The sequence below is a fragment of the Ambystoma mexicanum genome, chromosome 11, assembly GCF_040938575.1.
Source record: "Ambystoma mexicanum isolate Mex_15411 chromosome 11, UKY_AmexF1_1, whole genome shotgun sequence".
Classification (NCBI taxonomy): Eukaryota; Metazoa; Chordata; class Amphibia; order Caudata; family Ambystomatidae; genus Ambystoma; species Ambystoma mexicanum.
Genome location: NC_090934.1, coordinates 452,442,182 through 452,459,777, shown reverse-complemented (window position 1 = coordinate 452,459,777; position 17,596 = coordinate 452,442,182). Strand labels below are relative to the sequence as shown.

General features: G+C 54.4%; 1 protein-coding gene across 3 annotated transcripts in view; it reads left to right on the top strand.

Annotated features, from left to right (window-relative positions):
* The window catches only part of LOC138503506 (embryonic protein UVS.2-like), a 283,894-nt gene extending 266,564 nt beyond the window's left edge, over positions 1 to 17,330 (top strand). For all 3 annotated transcript variants that reach the window (XM_069623293.1, XM_069623292.1, XM_069623291.1), the window contains one exon: positions 15,690 to 17,330. In XM_069623293.1, coding sequence (XP_069479394.1) covers positions 15,690 to 15,703 — 14 coding nt within the window. In that variant the 3' untranslated portion in view covers positions 15,704 to 17,330. The remainder of the gene's footprint in view (positions 1 to 15,689) is intronic.
* The last annotated feature ends 266 nt before the right edge of the window (positions 17,331 to 17,596 follow it).

Here is a 17,596-nt window from a genome sequence, read left to right as displayed (position 1 = left end):
ATGTTGTGTGTCACATGTCTGCCGGATGCCTTTGCTGTCGGTGTGTGTGTGTTGTGTGCTTCTGACATGTGTAGTGACCTTTTCCTCTCTATTTTTCAGGTGATGACGCAATGGATGCAGAGGATGGTGTTGTCATGCCAGACACAGGGTTGGTAAGACCACATCAACCCGGCACTAGTGGGGGTCGTGGGGTGGTAGGCCACGAAAACCCCCAAGTGCTGCAGTCCATCCTGTCTCTGGCTGCCTATGAGTCCAGCCTTGATGACGACTCTGACGTCCATGTTGAGTTGGATGAGCATCAAGTCCATGTGTCGGGGGTGAGTGATTCTGATGTGGACACTCCTCTGTCTGCGACACCTGCACTGAGGGATCAGACAGTCTTGGTTCCTCCGCCCGTGGTGGATCGGGACGCAGGGTCACCCTCCACACCAGTCACTGATGTGCCTGGGACATCACGTCGACGGGGGCATGTAGTCGTGCAGCCGCAGGCGGTGCCAACACAGCGAGGACCTCCGGTCCTTGGGTCCCGCAGGGGTCAAGCCCGGCAACGCGGTTGCCGCGCGCAACCGCTGTATACTGAGTGGGAGCAAGACATGACTGCCAATTCCGAACGGCAGGGGGCAGCAATGGAGAACATCGCTGACAGCATGGAGCGTGTGGCCCGATCTGTGCTCCCCCCTGCTAGGCAGGTGCTTCTCCAGCAGCAGGCGGCACGGTCCACGGCCCGCTCGCTCAGGCTGGGCATGGCGGCCTCAGACAGGGCACGCCAGGCTGAAATGTCGTCTCTGCGTCAAGCAATTGCTGCTCACGCAGAGGCGCACATGGATGCCCTGAGGGAGGAGTATGCCTCCCTCAGATCTACTCTGGGTGTCCTTATGATGTCCCAGAGGCAGCAGGCAGAGGAGAGGTTTGCACAGCTTGAGCGCACCATCTCGGCTGAGCTACAGGCTTGCCGGGAGGTGCAGCGGTTGTCCAGCCAGGCCTTGCAGGAGGAACTCCGTGTTACACGTGCTACCTTGCAAGAGGAAGCACGTGTATCACGTGAGGTTCTGCATGCAGACCTATGTAACATCGCCACACAGAACCAGGCTCACCTGTCCGGCAGACTTGCTGCCGACGAGGGGCAAGCTGCGGCTAGGCGTGGCCAGGCTACTGTGCCACGTCCTCCTTTCCGGGATGAGCCAGACTCGGACGACCATCTATCTCCCACATAGGTCGTGCTGTGCAGGCGTTGAGCCCATGGAGGTATTTTTTTTTGGCTCAGCATCATCGCATGTGGATGTTGAGCAGCACCCTGTACCTCCCCCCTCCTGGGTGCCTCCCCTCCCCCCCGGGTCGTATGTGGCCATTTTTGATTTTTCATTTAGTTTAGTTAGTTAAGTTTCTGTTTGATAGTTAGTTTAAATAGGTAATGTAGGTTTTCCATAGTTAGTGTAATTAGTTAATAGTTGAGTTAGTTTAAAATTTGTAGTCTATTGTGCTTTCATGTGACAGTGCGGTGCCTTGTGGTTTTTGAAGGCATCCACTGTCTGTTCCAGCTGGGCCCTTCATGGTTGTCTTGTGTATGTGTTTGCTGCTTGGGTTCCTTGACTCACATATGCCACTCCTGCCTCCCTTATCCATGGGCTCGCAAGGATGGTTCGGTGTTACAGAATTTTACACAAGGGCTTTGGACTGTCATATCTGTGGCATGTCTGGTGCTTTGTGACTTGTGTTGACACCCCTAGTGGGTATGATTTAGGTGTAATTGTCCACTGTTCAGCTTTTGCTAGATGGGGTGTGTCATGATTAATGTGGACATTGATTGCTATGCATTGTGTATTATGTCTCATTTCTTTCCTGTACACGTGCCTGTTGCAATTCATGCTGTAGATAGTGTTCCACACTTTGGAAGTCAAAGACGGACTGATGGTGTGATTTGTGATGTGACTCTCTGACATGGTCAAGTAATGAGATGCCTGATGAGACACACACAGATCACTTTGATGCATTAATCATTTGTTTCATGCACTTTCTGCAGGGGGATGAGGCACCAGAGCACCTTTGCCAGCAGACATGGCCCATTGGACGACGGAATTCCTGACCCGTTTGTTGGTGCCCACATGCACATGTGTGCACGAGCAGAGCCACAGTGATTGCAGACCCACATCCTAGAACTGCTGACATGTTCCAAGGAACTCCAGGCAAGGTGAGCATCACAGGGGGGCCACGACACAGCAAAGCTTGCACCAGGCGAGTTGCACATGCAGGCTTAGTCACAGCACTGAGGGTGAGCTTAGACGAATATTGGTGTTGAAGCACACAATGCAGCTCAGATGTGTTTGTGGACTGATGGCTGTTGATAGTAGGGTTGTCTGGGACACATGCAGGGGCAGTGGCACATACCCTGCGGTACACCAAGGTTCATTGAGGCACTTGTATCAACCATGTAGCCTTCCGAGACATGGAAAGGGGCAGCTCACAGGGACATACAGCAAGGGACATACTTGGGTGCAGTGCATGTCTATTCCACGTACTTCATGATAAATGCACTGCCAACTTTGTTTTGGTCATGGTGGTACGCAACTTGCTCTGTAGTCATGGCTTGCCATATGGGTCTGTCTGCTTACCCAGGGAACATTGAATGTTGTGTGAATTGTGACGCATTGGTGTTCCATTTGCCACGCACCCACCAGCGCCTGACTTACTGCATTGACTGTGTATGACCCGTCACAGGGGTGATGTTATATATGGGTACGAAGCATCGAGCACTGATTGTCTGTTTGTAGAGTAGTTTGTTGCTATGGGGCATGTTTTGTGTTGTGTTTTCGTGTAATTGGCACATACAGGTTGTTGACTGTGTCTCTCTTTGCAGCATTGGAGTGCTCCTGTAACCGGCCCTGAGAGTGCGCAGGCAGGAGGCCAGCACTCAAAACCAGAGCTAAGTGTCTTGTTGTTTTCCTTACAAACTGCCCTGCATAGGCTTGCTGGGGAGTGTACTGATGCATGGATGTATGTGTGGTCCTATTTGGTATGTTTTTTTCCCTAATCACCCGTGATCCTATGCAATTATGAAACCTGTACCCTCTACCCGGTGTTCCTGCTTCCCGTGCCTATCCAAGCAACGTTCCCTGACCCTCTTTCCCCACTGGGGTTGCGGATGCCTGTGTAAGCCCCGAACTTGCAGGCGCCAAAACCCTAGAGGGGGTGGTTGGTTCGTACCACTCCTGAGCCTGGACTACAGAAGGCCATGACAATGATGTCCAAGTTTGTTTGGATTGTGTATGTGTTCATGCAGGTTGTACATTTTCGTGCATTCCCTAGTTTCATGTGTCATTCCTCCTCCCCTCACCTGCCACTCATTCCAGTCATCCAGTGTGTCTACACCTGTCCCGACTGCATATCCCTGAACCTCATTCCCCACCATGATCTCAGGGGCCTGTGTGAGTTTGACCTTGCAGGCACCCGGGACATGGTGTGGGTGGTTGTTTCATGAGACTCCCGCGCCTGTACAGGGGACCTGTGACAGTACACATCCATTCATGGTGCATCATCCTATGTCATGTACCACACATGTCTCACATCCTGTCGTGACATTGTTCTGCTGTGCTACCTTGGTTGTTGCATCATTGTGGTAGTACTTGGCGTTTGTGAGGTACTGCTACGTCAAGCCATCTACTGGAGGGTGTTTGGGTTCGTTTTCATGCCTTGGATTTTGTGATTTTGGAAATGAGTGTGGATACTGAGGGTTCAGGCATCTTTTTACACACAAGGTGGGAGATGGACACGAAGGGTAAAGGTGATCCTGTGGCCAGGTGGAAATGAGGGTTGGAGGCTCCATGACCCAGGTGCAGTTGTTCAGTGGGTCATGGTCATTTGCGTGGGAGGGGGGGGTTGTTGTTGATAGTTGCATTGCCCTGCAGTGTGATGGGAACTCTGACATTGTAATGTTGTTGTCCTATGTACATGTTGTGTTCTGCTGATCAGTGCCTGTTCATGTGTTGTGTTTTCCTTTCAGGTGCGAGGGGATAGTTGTGGTTTGACATGCTGGGGTGTACACATGGTGGATGTTCACATGTGATGTGTAGGGAACACTAATGGTCACTTGAGTGCACATGCATATGTGGAGTGCATGTCCCTGCAGAACCACACACTTGCACTCGGATGCACTCCATGTACTCCCACCCTTGCATATCCACGTGTACACTGTTTGCCTTCTGGTGCCCACTGTGTCCCGGCAGCACATGTTCTGTGACCGATTATGGTTCCAGTACATGCCAAATTTGATGTTTGATGTAGTCTGTCACTTAGATGTGATGCTCAGGGTGTGCATCACACGCAATGGCTGTTCACTGTGCTGTGCGCTGAGCAGTGTGATGCAGGAGTGGGACACTGCACACATGAGCTGCAGTGTTGATTTTGCAATGCATAATGTGCATATAGACAGGCATTCATTGTGATGTTACGTCTACGACTGTTGCAATGCATTTGGAAACGACTTATTTTGGGTGGGACATTTTGTTGGTCTGTCATTTCATCTGATTCCGGGTCAGGCATCATTGTCCGATGCCACTGTACATTTAGGACATGGCAATGTGTACCTTATTGTTACTGCGTCAGTGTATGGGTATTGCTTGCCATGTCATGTTGATGTTTGGGAGGGTTTGACTGACATGACAGTGATGGCCATGGCCTGTTTTGCAGGTGTGTGTGATGCACACCTTGCATGTCCAGGTCATCCGCTTCTCAGAGCAACTAGCTGGGGGTAGGTTTCTCTCCGCAGCAGGGCCCTCCCCCTGGAACAGACTTCCTGCCTGACTTGAACTTGAGGGGAACCATCTCCAGTTCTGGAAGCACCTCAAGACCTTCCTCTTTGCTTCTGCTTACTCTCTGCCTCTCCCTTGCAGAATTCTTCACTGGAACTGCACAGGAGCTGCTACTGGGACACTCTCACCAACCTCGGTCCCTGGCCCAGCCACTGTCCACTTGCACTGCCACCCTGGCAACCCCTGCACTGCAGTACTGTCTCTCTATCCCTACAGCCCTCCCTTCCCAGCACTTGTCTGCACTTACCTTTGCAGTTGCCACCAGGCGACCTATGTATTATTCTTTTGGCCTACTTCCCCTGTACTGGACTGCCCCCCACCCTTCCCCTTTTCCCTTCCCCCTACCCCTGCACTTGCACAATCTCAATGACACCTGGCCTAGTAGTACCGTTCTCTGTGTTCCCTTATTCCCCCCCCCCCCCTGCCTCATTGCACCTTGGAATACTTGTGTATGGCCCATGTCATGTCACATGTCATATGTGTGCATTTTGGTTGCACAGGATAGCTTGTGTTTATATAGCTAGGGATGCAGACCATTTTGGCACTTCCATGGCAACTATCTCAGGGTGGTAGGGTTGTGACAGTTGACTGTCACTTTGTCATCATCGATTGTCACCTGGTATGTGCCAGGCCTGTGTGCACTCCGCAGGGGTGGGAGTTTAGGTGAAAAATGTGGCCACAAGCTGGGTCCGGGCTTCCTCGCCACGTGCCCTGTCCCCTCCCATGGGCAGCGCCTGTGCCTGTGGTTGGGGATGTGGGGGCACCACCATGTCCACCGGGACACCCTGCCGTGTTGCAACATTGTGCAGGACACATGCTGCCACAATGATCCTGCACACTACTGGTGGTGCATAGAGTAGTTGCCCACCAGAGCGGTCAAGGGAGCGGAAACGTGACTTGAGCACTCCGAATGTGCGCTCCACTATGCCCCTGGTTGCAATATGGGCGGCGTTGTATCTTACCTGGGGTGGTGTGGTGGGGTTCCGGATTGGCGTCATCATGTGGTTGCTCAGAGGGTAGGCACTGTCCCCTGGGGAGGCAATAATAATTGAGATTATTAGGGTTGGGATGTTTGTCTGTGTGTGACTTGCAAGCATGTGCAAGGGCATTTGTACTGACCTAGGAGCCATGTGTCGCCATGCTGCCCAGCTTCCAGGGCCCGGCTCAGGGCGGACATTCTGTATATGAAACTGTCATGGGTGGAGCCAGGGTAGTTTGCATAGACAGAGGTGATGATTCCCTTTGCATCGCATACCACCTGTACATTGATGGAATGCCAGTGCTTGCGGTTTCGGTAGATGTGCTCAGTGGCCCTAGGTGGACGTAGGGCCACATGGGTGCAATCTATGGCACCGAGCACTTTGGGGAAGTGTGCCACCCTGAAAAAATCCAGGACAACCGCCTGCCTTTCTGCGGGTGTTCTGGGCATGTATATGTGCCTGCGGACTGAGGGGCGCGCTGTCATGATTGCCAGTACCTGGTGTAGGCAGCGTGACTGCGTGGCCTGTGAGACCCCCCCCACTATGGCAGTGGTCCGCTGAAACGACCCAGTGGCCAAAAAATGCAAGACATTGAGCATCTTCTCCAAGGGGCTCAATGCTTGGGAGCAAAGGGTGGGGGATGTGAGGTCATCTTCCCACTCCCTGACCAGGTCTAGGATGATATGGGGTGGAAACCTATACCTGCCGTAGACCTGGTCGTCAGGCATCCCAAAAAGGCTTGTCCGTGGTGCAAAAATGCGTGCCCTGGCTATTCTCCTCCTCCTGCGGTGTCCCACGATCAGTGCAGCAACAAATGGGGCATTCATCGTCGCTGTATATATGCGTTTGTTGTTTGCGCGCACTTTTATGCTGTCCGCGCTCCGTGTGGGCGGACTCGTTGACGCCTGTGCACGTCTTTTGCCGTGCACGTGTTTCCCGTATTCGGGTGTCATCGCGTGTGATCGGAGGGGAGCGAGCGTACACGCGATTGGCCTGGGTACGTGTGTTTCCGGGTGCGCGGGTAGTTCCACACGCGATTGGCCTGGGTACGTGTATTACAGGGGTGCGCGAGAAAATCTACACGCGATTGGCCTGGGTACGTGTATTACAGGGGTGCGCGAGAAATGCTACACGCGATTGGCCTGGGTACGTGGATTTCAGGGGTGCGCGAGAAAATCTACACGCGATTGGCCTGGGTACGTGTGTTCCGGGGTGCCGTGAACTTTCACACGCGATTGGTTGAAATCCACGTGTGTTCTGTCATCACGTGCAATGAGGGATACACCCTCGCACGACACGTCACAGACGCGCTCACGCGCTGAGGGCCTTTGGTCCAATGAAAATGCGTATGCGTGCAGACGCGCTTACGCGCTAAGGGCCTTTCCTCGAATTACACGCTGACGTGCAGATTTTTCACGTGCCAAATCACTCCGTATCAAGCTGGCCACGCGAATACACACGGAAGACCACGCTCCTGCCCAGAAGGCCGAATCACTGCCCCCCAGTGCCCTGAGCAGCCTCCCACGTGCCATCTGCTGCTGCCTGCCTGCCTGCCTGCTGCCACCGTGCCCTGCCATTTGGTGCCTGCACATCAGCCATCTGCAGGGGTCCAGTTGCTGTGTCCACCCCTGCTGGAACAGTAGACTCCCGACTGGGATACCATCGCTCCACAGCCCAGCCCCAGGACCCAGTTGCCCACCCACGCCTGCCTCGGGGGTCGCCATGTCGGGGCAAGCACCATCTGAGACCAGTGGCGACCCCCAGCCAGAGAGGCAGAGGGCCACCAGCTTCAGTGAGAAGGAAGTTGGTGTCCTGGTGGAGCATGTCCTGGGGCATTATGATGCCCTCTTCGGAAGACCACGCGCCAACAAGGAAGGACGGGAGAGGATCTGGGACGATGTAGTGGTTGCCATCAACGCGGAGGGGGTGGCAACCCGCGACATCAAGCACATCAAGAAGCGCTGGGAGGACTTGAGGTCCAGGACCCTCAATAAGGCCCGGCGCCTCGCGGAGGGGGGCCGGGCACGCCTGAGTGACATCCAGATGAGGGTCCTGGAACGCGTAGACCCAGCGCTCCACGCCCAGATCCTTTGGAGGCAGACCCATCTGGAGTTGGCCGGTAAGTGGCCAAGCATTACTGTGTGAGACAGGGCATGTTGCAGTGTGCTGGTTGTCTGATACCTGCCTGTATGTGTGACATAGGCCATGTACGTATGTGTGTGTGCAGGGACATCATGGTCAGGCATGTGAGTACAGTGATGTGTGAACCACATGGTTGGTGCATGTGTTCTATTGCAACATGGGGGGCTCTGTGCGGAATGGACACATGGAAGCATGGCAGTCTCTGTTCCTGGACATGGGTGGGGGTGAGGGATGGGTGCTGGTCCCATGTACACGTATGGTGTCCATGTGTGTGTGTCTGACCTGCGTGTCTGTGACTTGTAACTGCCATGGATGCATGACACATGTTTGTGACAATGTTCAGATTCACTGATGCAGCCTAGTCATCCTTGTATCCACTGCGTCTGTGGTGTACGAGGCCAGATGGATGGAACTACGGTGAGGTGTGTGCATGTGATGGCAAGACCCATGATGCATGTGAGTTTAAAACCAACATTGCATGAATCATGAGTCCCTTGGTCATGTATGCCAATGTCCATGGCATGCGCCATGCCTGTTACTGTATGTGTTTTGCCTGCACTGACCCATGTGTTGTGGAGGGACATGATGGAAGTGATGTATGACAGTGCCACTCATCTGCTGTTGCTTCCTGTCTAGGGGACCATTGTACAGTACCCTGATGCTTGTGTTCTATGTCTCCCTCTACACAGTGGCAAGTGAAGAAGAGGGCGGAGAAGGCGCTGTGGAGCAGAGCGGCGGGGATGCCGCCACGGCTGCAGCGGAAGGGGTGGGTGAGCCCCCACAGGGGCTTGCACCGGCGGAAGACGGCGTGGAGACATCCAGGTTGGTGGTTTCCACAGAGGGGGAGGAGGCCGCTACTGAGCCACACATGGGGCCTGGTGGGGGCAACCCCGCTCGTGCAAGTGGTGCAGTCCAGGGCCAGGGGCAGGAGGCAGCACAGGTCGCCGTGGAGGTGCCTGTGCATGTCACTGTCCCTGACACTGTTACTGCACCACCATGCACCAGCAGGGATGCCCCATCCCAGGCCCGTCCGCAGGTAGGGGAGATGTCCATGTCATCTGACACTCCTCTACCTGCGGACGAGGGGACCCCTGGCCGTGTGGAGAGGGTCCTGATTGGTGTCGCGTTGCGCACGGCTGGCATTCGTGATGAGGTGCATGCTTCCCGGGAGGAGCATGCACATCATCACGAAGAGCACCGTGCGTACGTGAACCATTTGGGAGCCGCCATGGTCGGGGGTTTCCTACATGTGTGTGGCCTTCTGGCGACCCTCTCCTCCTCTGTGGAGGCTATGCGCCAGTCGTGCTCCATGCTGTCTTCCGGCCCAGATGCCACCAGGGCCCCCTGTGGACCTGCCCCGACCAACGCAGCCAGCTCGGTGGGGACCCCATCCCTGCCACAGTCGGGAGTCGAAGGTCCAGCTGGGGTGGACACACCAGCAACTGTCCCCCTGCAGATGGAGGATGTGCCGGCATCATCTGGCAGGGCACGTGCACGACGGCATCGGTGGATTCCATCAGCCTGGATGCCGTCGTGCTGGCAGAGGCAGTGGCGTCGGAGGCAGCAGCAGGCTCGACGTGGGAGGCATCATGGCTCGGGGCCATCAAGATCAGAGGGGCAGGCATCGGCCGGAGGGCAGGAGAACCCTGGGATGGCAGTGTCTTCCGTGTGGGAGTAGTTGGTCCAGCGGATAGGTGCGGAGCGGCAGCGGGCGGAAGAGGAGCGGCTCACCATGGTCAGGGCGGAGTTCTCCATGCGTCGGGCGTTGAGGCGGGCTGAGTGCCTCGAGGAAGCTCGCAGGGAGTTTGAGGTGGACACGGGGTTGTCCCTGCGAGACCTCGGGGCCAGGACAGAGTCCCGCCTCCGGGACATCGACATGGAGTTCGATGATGCCCTGGCCAGCAACATCACAGAGTGAGCCGCAGGACTTGCCCGCTGCCATTGTATATAGTTCTTTAGTTAGTGTTAGGTTTCCTTTATTTTTTAAGTTTTTTTGGGACCGCTCGGACAATGGCCACTTTTCTGTATATATATTTTTTATTAGTTAGTAGTAGTAGGTTTCATTTATGGTGTTCGGCTCATGGACCCTGGGTTATTCTTGTACATAGTTTGATGTTTGGAAAACATTTGTTGGATTTATATTTGTGTTCACCATGAGGCAATGGTTTTTCCTTATTTTTTCCCCCCATTATTTTGCTTTGGACTACATTAGTTTTTGGATTCCTTTGTTTTTTGATTTTTTCTATTAGTTCTCGGACATGGACCATTTGTTTTGTCATCCCCATTGTTGTGTGTTTTATTTCTTTACTTCATTTTCATCTTTAATACATATATTTATTACTTACATTTGTGGTATTTTCTCATTGGTTTCATGCATGTCATGATATGGGTTTTGACATTCACTTGCACCCATTGTGTATGTGTGTGTGACGGACATGTGTTCATTTACATACTTGCCATTGGGGTTGTATCATGTAATTGCATCTACTATGTGGGTGGATGCAATCCTTGGCTGGGTGTTTGTGCTGGGTATGCTGCCCATTACTGCCATGATTGCGTTTCGTCAGGACCTGGGGTCAGGGGGACAAGAGTGGAGGCCTGCAGGGGGGTGGGGGTGCAAGGGGACATTAGTGGGGGCCTGCTGGGGGGTGGGGGGGTGGGAGACATGGTTGGGGGCCTGGTGGCAGGTGCCCCACAGTGCTGGGGGTGGGGGTGCAGGGGGACATGAGTGGGGGCCTGCTGGGGGGTGGGGGTGCAAGGGGACATGAGTGGGGGCCTGCTGGGGGGTGGGGGTGCAAGGGGACATGAGTGGGGGCCTGCTGGGGGGTGGGGGTGGTGGGAGACATGGGTGGGGGCCTGGTGGAGGCTGCCCCTGGTGACTGGAGGGGTGGGGGTGGTGGGAGACATGGGTGGGGGCCTGGTGGAGGCTGCCCCTGGTGACTGGAGGGGTGGGGGTGGTGTGAGACATGGGTGGGGGCCTTGTGGAGGCTGCCCCTGGTGACTGGGGGGTGGGGGTGGTGTGAGACATGGGTGGGGGCCTTGTGGAGGCTGCCCCTGGTGACTGGGGGTGGGGGTGGTGGGAGACATGGGTGGGGGCCTTGTGGAGGCTGCCCCTGGTGACTGGAGGGGTGGGGGTGGTGGGAGACATGGTTGGGGGCATGCTGGCAGGTGCCCCACAGTGCTGGGGGGTGGGGGTGCAGGGGGACATGAGTGGGGGCCTGCTGGGGGGTGGGGGTGCAAGGGGACATGGTTGGGGGCCTGCTGGCAGGTGCCCCACAGTGCTGGGGGGTGGGGGTGCAGGGGGACATGAGTGGGGGCCTGCTGGGGGGTGGGGGTGCAAGGGGACATGGTTGGGGGCCTGCTGGCAGGTGCCCCACAGTGCTGGGGGGTGGGGGTGCAAGGGGACATGAGTGGGACATGGTTGGGGGCCTGCTGGCAGGTGCCCCACAGTGCTGGGGGGTGGGGGTGCAGGGGGACATGAGTGGGGGCCTGCTGGGGGGTGTGGGTGCAAGGGGACATGGTTGGGGGCCTGCTGGCAGGTGCCCCACAGTGCTGGGGGGTGGGGGTGCAAGGGGACATGAGTGGGACATGGTTGGGGGCCTGCTGGCAGGTGCCCCACAGTGCTGGGGGGTGGGGGTGCAAGGGGACATGAGTGGGGGCCTGCTGGGGGGTGGGGGTGGTGGGAGACATGGTTGGGGGCCTGGTGGAGGCTGCCCCTGGTGACTGGAGGGGTGGGGGTGGTGGGAGACATGGGTGGGGGCCTGGTGGAGACTGCCCCTGGTGACTGGAGGGGTGGGGGTGGTGTGAGACATGGGTGGGGGCCTTGTGGAGGCTGCCCCTGGTGACTGGGTGGTGGGAGACATGGGTGGGGGCCTTGTGGAGGCTGCCCCTGGTGACTGGGTGGTGGGGGTGGTGGGAGACATGGGTGGGGGCCTTGTGGAGGCTGCCCCTGGTGACTGGAGGGGTGGGGGTGGTGGGAGACATGGGTGGGGGCCTGGTGGAGGCTGCCCCTGGTGACTGGAGGGGTGGGGGGTGGTGGGAGACATGGGTGGGGGCCTGGTGGAGGCTGCCCCTGGTGACTGGAGGGGTGGGGGTGGTGGGAGACATGGGTGGGGGCCTGGTGGAGGCTGCCCCTGGTGACTGGAGGGGTGGGGGTGGTGTGAGACATGGGTGGGGGCCTTGTGGAGGCTGCCCCTGGTGACTGGGTGGTGGGGGTGGTGGGAGACATGGGTGGGGGCCTTGTGGAGGCTGCCCCTGGTGACTGGAGGGGTGGGGGTGGTGGGAGACATGGGTGGGGGCCTGGTGGAGGCTGCCCCTGGTGACTGGAGGGGTGGGGGTGGTGTGAGACATGGGTGGGGGCCTGGTGGAGGCTGCCCCTGGTGACTGGGGGGTGGGGGTGGTGTGAGACATGGGTGGGGGCCTTGGGGGCCTGGTGGAGGCTGCCCCTGGTGACTGGAGGGGTGGGGGTGGTGGGAGACATGGGTGGGGGCCTTGTGGAGGCTGCCCCTGGTGACTGGGTGGTGGGGGTGGTGGGAGACATGGGTGGGGGCCTTGTGGAGGCTGCCCCTGGTGACTGGAGGGGTGGGGGTGGTGTGAGACATAGGTGGGGGCCTGGTGGAGGCTGCCCCTGGTGACTGGGGGGTGGGGGTGGTGTGAGACATGGGTGGGGGCCTTGTGGAGGCTGCCCCTGGTGACTGGGGGGTGGGGGTGGTGTGAGACATGGGTGGGGGCCTTGTGGAGGCTGCCCCTGGTGACTGGGGGGTGGGGGTGGTGGGAGACATGGGTGGGGGCCTGGTGGAGGCTGCCCCTGGTGACTGGAGGGGCGGGGGTGGTGGGAGACATGGGTGGGGGCCTGGTGGAGGCTGCCCCTGGTGACTGGAGGGGTGGGGGTGGTGGGAGACATGGGTGGGGGCCTGGTGGAGGCTGCCCCTGGTGACTGGAGGGGTGGGGGTGGTGGGAGACATGGGTGGGGGCCTGGTGGAGGCTGCCCCTGGTGACTGGGGGGTGGGGGTGCAAGGGGACATGAGTGGGACATGGTTGGGGCCTGCTGGCAGGTGCCCCACGGTGCTGGGGGGTGGGGGTGCAAGGGGACATGTGGCTTGGCTGGGGGGCATGCCCATGGTGGATGGGCTGCCTGTGGGACATGACCAGGGGTGCAGGGTAGTCCCCTGTGGTGTGGGCTGCCTGCAGAGGTCGTGGAGGGGGTAGAGGGGAGACCTGGGAGGATCCACACTGGCAATTCACCTCTTCAACTTCCCGCACACCCACGTAATACACTGCCCCACTCGCACAGGCCCAATCGCGTGTAGGATTTCTCGCGCACCCCTGTAATACACGTACCCAGGCCAATCGCGTGTAGATTTTCTCGCGCACCCCTGAAATCCACGTACCCAGGCCAATCGCGTGTAGAATTTCTTGCGCACCCCTGAAATCCACGTACCCATCCCAATCGCGTGTAGATTTTCTCGCGCACCCCTGAAATCCACGTACCCAGGCCAATCGCGTGTAGAATTTCTCGCGCACCCCTGAAATCCACGTACCCAGCCCAATCGCGTGTAGATTTTCTCACGCACCCCTGAAATCCACGTACCCAGGCCAATCGCGTGTAGAATTTCTCGCGCACCCTGAAATCCACGTACCCAGCCCAATCGCGTGTAGATTTTCTCGCGCACCCCTGTAATACACGTACCCAGGCCAATCGCGTGTAGAATTTCTCGCGCACCCCTGAAATCCACGTACCCAGGCCAATCACGTGTAGATTTTCTCGCGCACCCCTGTACTACACGTACCCAGGCCAATCGCATGTAGATTTTCTCACGCACCCCTGAAATCCACGTACCCAGGCCAATCGCGTGTAGATTTTCTCGCGCACCCCTGTAATACACGTACCCAGGCCAATCGCGTGTAGAATTTCTCGCGCACCCCTGTAATCCACGTACCCAGGCCAATCGCGTGTAGAATTTCTCGCGCACCCCAGAAATCTACGTACCCAGGCCAATCGCGTGTAGATTTTCTCGCGCACCCCTGTCATACACGTACCCAGGCCTATCGCGTGTGGGGACACCCGCACACCCCTGAAATACACGCTCCCCGCTCTGCGTTTGCTGCTGCCCTTTGCGCTGGATTGGGGATTTTGATGGCTTTTCCCTGCGCGAGGGGCGTTCTTGGGGGCGTAACTGACGCTGCTGCAGGGTCGCTGCGCCACTCTGCGCCACGGCTGGTTGTGGATGTTGGAATCCATGAATACGATGTGCGCCTGAATGTGTTTCGGCGCACGCGGCTGGCGCAGACTACCGCACGCGCACACTGTGCGCCAGCCGCGTGCGCCACTTGTGCGCCGAATTCTATGAATTGGCCCCTATATCTTCTGTGGGAAACCGCTTTCTATAGGATTCCATCAAGCTTTTCTTTAGGGTCCAACCTTCACAATGGAAAAGCTTTAATTAGCTGCCTTCTTATAGTGTGTCTTCTTTTTGGGGTCCTTCTGATTTTAAAATTCAATTTCCAAGGCCCTCTAATAGTGGAGTTGCATGACTCTCAAACAGATGGAAATCACTAGGATCACTGGGAGGCGTTCTTTAGTAGTTTGGCGAATTTCTGTTTTATATCTTCATTTGCTTATGACGTGTGGCACTTCTTTTGGAATCAGTCTTCTTCCTTTTCACAAGGGGAAAACCACAACTCTGTATAGTGTGTTCTTTACATGGGATGCCCTTGCCGCCTTGTCTGGAGTTTAGACGGCTGCTTTCCTCAGGCTGTCCACCACTCTATCTGTCGGGTCACACTCCTGTCTCTGATCGTCAGCCGTTTCCCTCTGCACTTTCAAATGTCCATGAGGCTGGAGGAGCATCTTTTTTGGTGCAAATGATGAGCAGTGATTACACATCTCATTTGCACCAAAAGGTTTTGAGAATCTGCCACAGTACGTAGTTTAGGGAGAAGTTAAGGGATGTGCTAAAGTGGTCAAAATGCTTGCTTCTTCACTCATTTTGATTTGAGGTTTTGTCTGACCTGCTTTAATAGTACACATAGCAGAAATAATCCACCTATTCTGCCCCTGATTCACCAAACAGCATGTCTGCAATAAAGTTATTGTTTACCATGTCTGCTTTAAAGTTGTACCACAATCTAAAATGCTGCATAGAGATCATCTTCATTATGTGATAGTTTAATAAATTGTTAAAAACAAGGTTGTTTAACTCACCAAGCTAAATGGGAAATATTGAAGGAAACCGCCAACCCAGCATAACAGAAACAGCGAAACAACGAAAAACTAATTGCCCGAAACAGGGCCATCGAAAGATAAGAAAAAAGCAAACTTCTGCAAATCACTGTAGAATGATTTTAACTCGATGGATCAACCTAACCTGCAGAAAATGACTCAGACAATTGACCACTAACCCTACTAAAATCTCTCTAATAGTCTGCATGCTCACCCTCAAACACTGAACAAACCACACAAACTGAAGCTACCAACAGCACACATCAGAAAGCTCTCTAGCGCTTTCCCTCTCAATCCCACTAACCCCTACCAACCCACTTGCTTTTCAAATCCGCCAAAGCACCTGGTGACCAAGAAAATGGCAGCGGTGCGTGGTATGAATCACAATAGCATTACATAACATGTGCGTTCTAACTGTCAATGAGTTTAATAAACCCAAGAAATCCTACCTTTGTTCTCGTTAAGTAAAGTATACATTATTTTATGAAAATGTACTGTTACAATTTGTCTTCTTAATTATTCTATTTTGACTTTTTTCAGTGTTAGCATCCTGATATGAGCCACAATGAATGAAAACAGACATGAAATCCCACATGTGAAAAAATGTGCAATGATTCCAAGAAACACTGACTCTGGAGGACTCAGTATATCATTCAGGAATGGACTTAACGTGAAGACTCCTACATTTTACATTTAAAATGGATGTTATGAGAAATGACCTTGCCCAGCTCCATGCTGTAGTACTTAAAGATGACAGTATTACTTATCTATCTCTGTGCTGCGTACAGGTCATGGATATGACTTTCTAGGTTACTGTCAAATCCTGTTCAGGAGAGCATTTCATACTACGCTCCTGGTACATATACTTAAATTCTGTCACTTAAGGTATCAAAAGGAAGTTACAACCTGAAGAACATAGGATTTCATAAACCAGGGATTTGATGATCTAATTACAAAGGGTCACATTACGAGGCAGGCGCTCCCGTAATGAAGGGTGCTGATACAGGACCGGCACCGCTCATTACGGGATGCCTGATTGCGAGGTCCCCTAGCGGGACGCGGAACAGACATCTGGTAAAACCAAGGAGCTAATAACGTGCCTGTTATTATAGGGCCAGTTATTAGATCCATCCCCATTCCCATTGAGCCCTATGGGGGCTCAAATGGGAATGGGGAATGGTTTTATGCATGGGGAATTGCCGGGACCTCCAAGGTCGGAATGACCCGGTAATTCCTCATTCACAGAACCTGGTACTGGAACCCGGTATGGAGACAGCCATGCCCTTATTAAGGGCATGGCTACCTGCATACTGGTAATGAGGCCCAAAGTTTCCCTTTGTAAAGCATTGCAATCTTGTAGTGTTTCCAAATTGTTTCACTTGATGTATAGGAATGCTACAAGGCCCAAATTACAATGAAAATGTTAAAGGAAATCTTACAGCTGGTCAATTGTGACCCCCATATCATGGATTAATTTAGAAATGATGCATGCTACCACAGTGAGAATTAAGATATCAGTCATTATAAAGTAAACACATAGGGCCTCATTCCGAGTATGGCGGTAAGGGATAGCGGCCACCGCTAACGAGAGCGGTGGCGGTAATCCCTTACCGCCATACTCCGAGTTCCCTTAGCGCCATGGTGCTTTTAACACCTGCTTTTAGCAGGCGTTAAATACCATGGCGCTAAGGGACCTTGATGTTAATTACGCCACCGTAATTTACGGTGGCGTAATTGACGCCTTCCCCACTCCCATTATGCCCTATGGGGCAAGAATGGGAATGGGGAAGGGTAAATGGGGATTGGGGAATTACCGCCCCGCCAACCTTGGAATGGGGCGGTAATTCCGCCAACCACCAAGGCGCTGCCGGTCCGGGTACGGCGTCAACCAAGGCGTTAATAGCGCCATTGGTTAGCGCCGTACTCGGAATGAGGCCCATAGGCAGTAAGAGTTCATCTACACGTTAACATGCAGTTTTAACAGGTAATCGCATGTGTGCGTGTGTGTCTCTGTGTGTGTGTGCGCGCACGCGCTAATGGAGAGTGATGAAATGCCTAGTGATTGTACTATATGTATTTATAAGGGTAAACTAGACCCACATTTATTTTATTTTTGTCCTGTGCACGTTTACTGCATTTTGTAATAAACCTTTTACTAAAAAATAAAATTTACTTAAAGCACTTTGAATGTTTTTGCAAATTCTACCAGAAGAAGGGTACGGTGTTAATACTGGGAATAATTTTAGAACATTGAAGCTGATAACAGTGGCTGTTTAGATACATTTTCAGAACCAGCTCTATCGAAGGTTCATAGTGGCCACACTAGTCAATGAACAGCGTAATTGACACTTAGGTCTAGACAAACGATATCAAGGTAAATGTGGACTGAGCAGTAAAGCAGACCTTAGAAGATATGAGAGTAGTATAATAGTGCACACATACAGCGC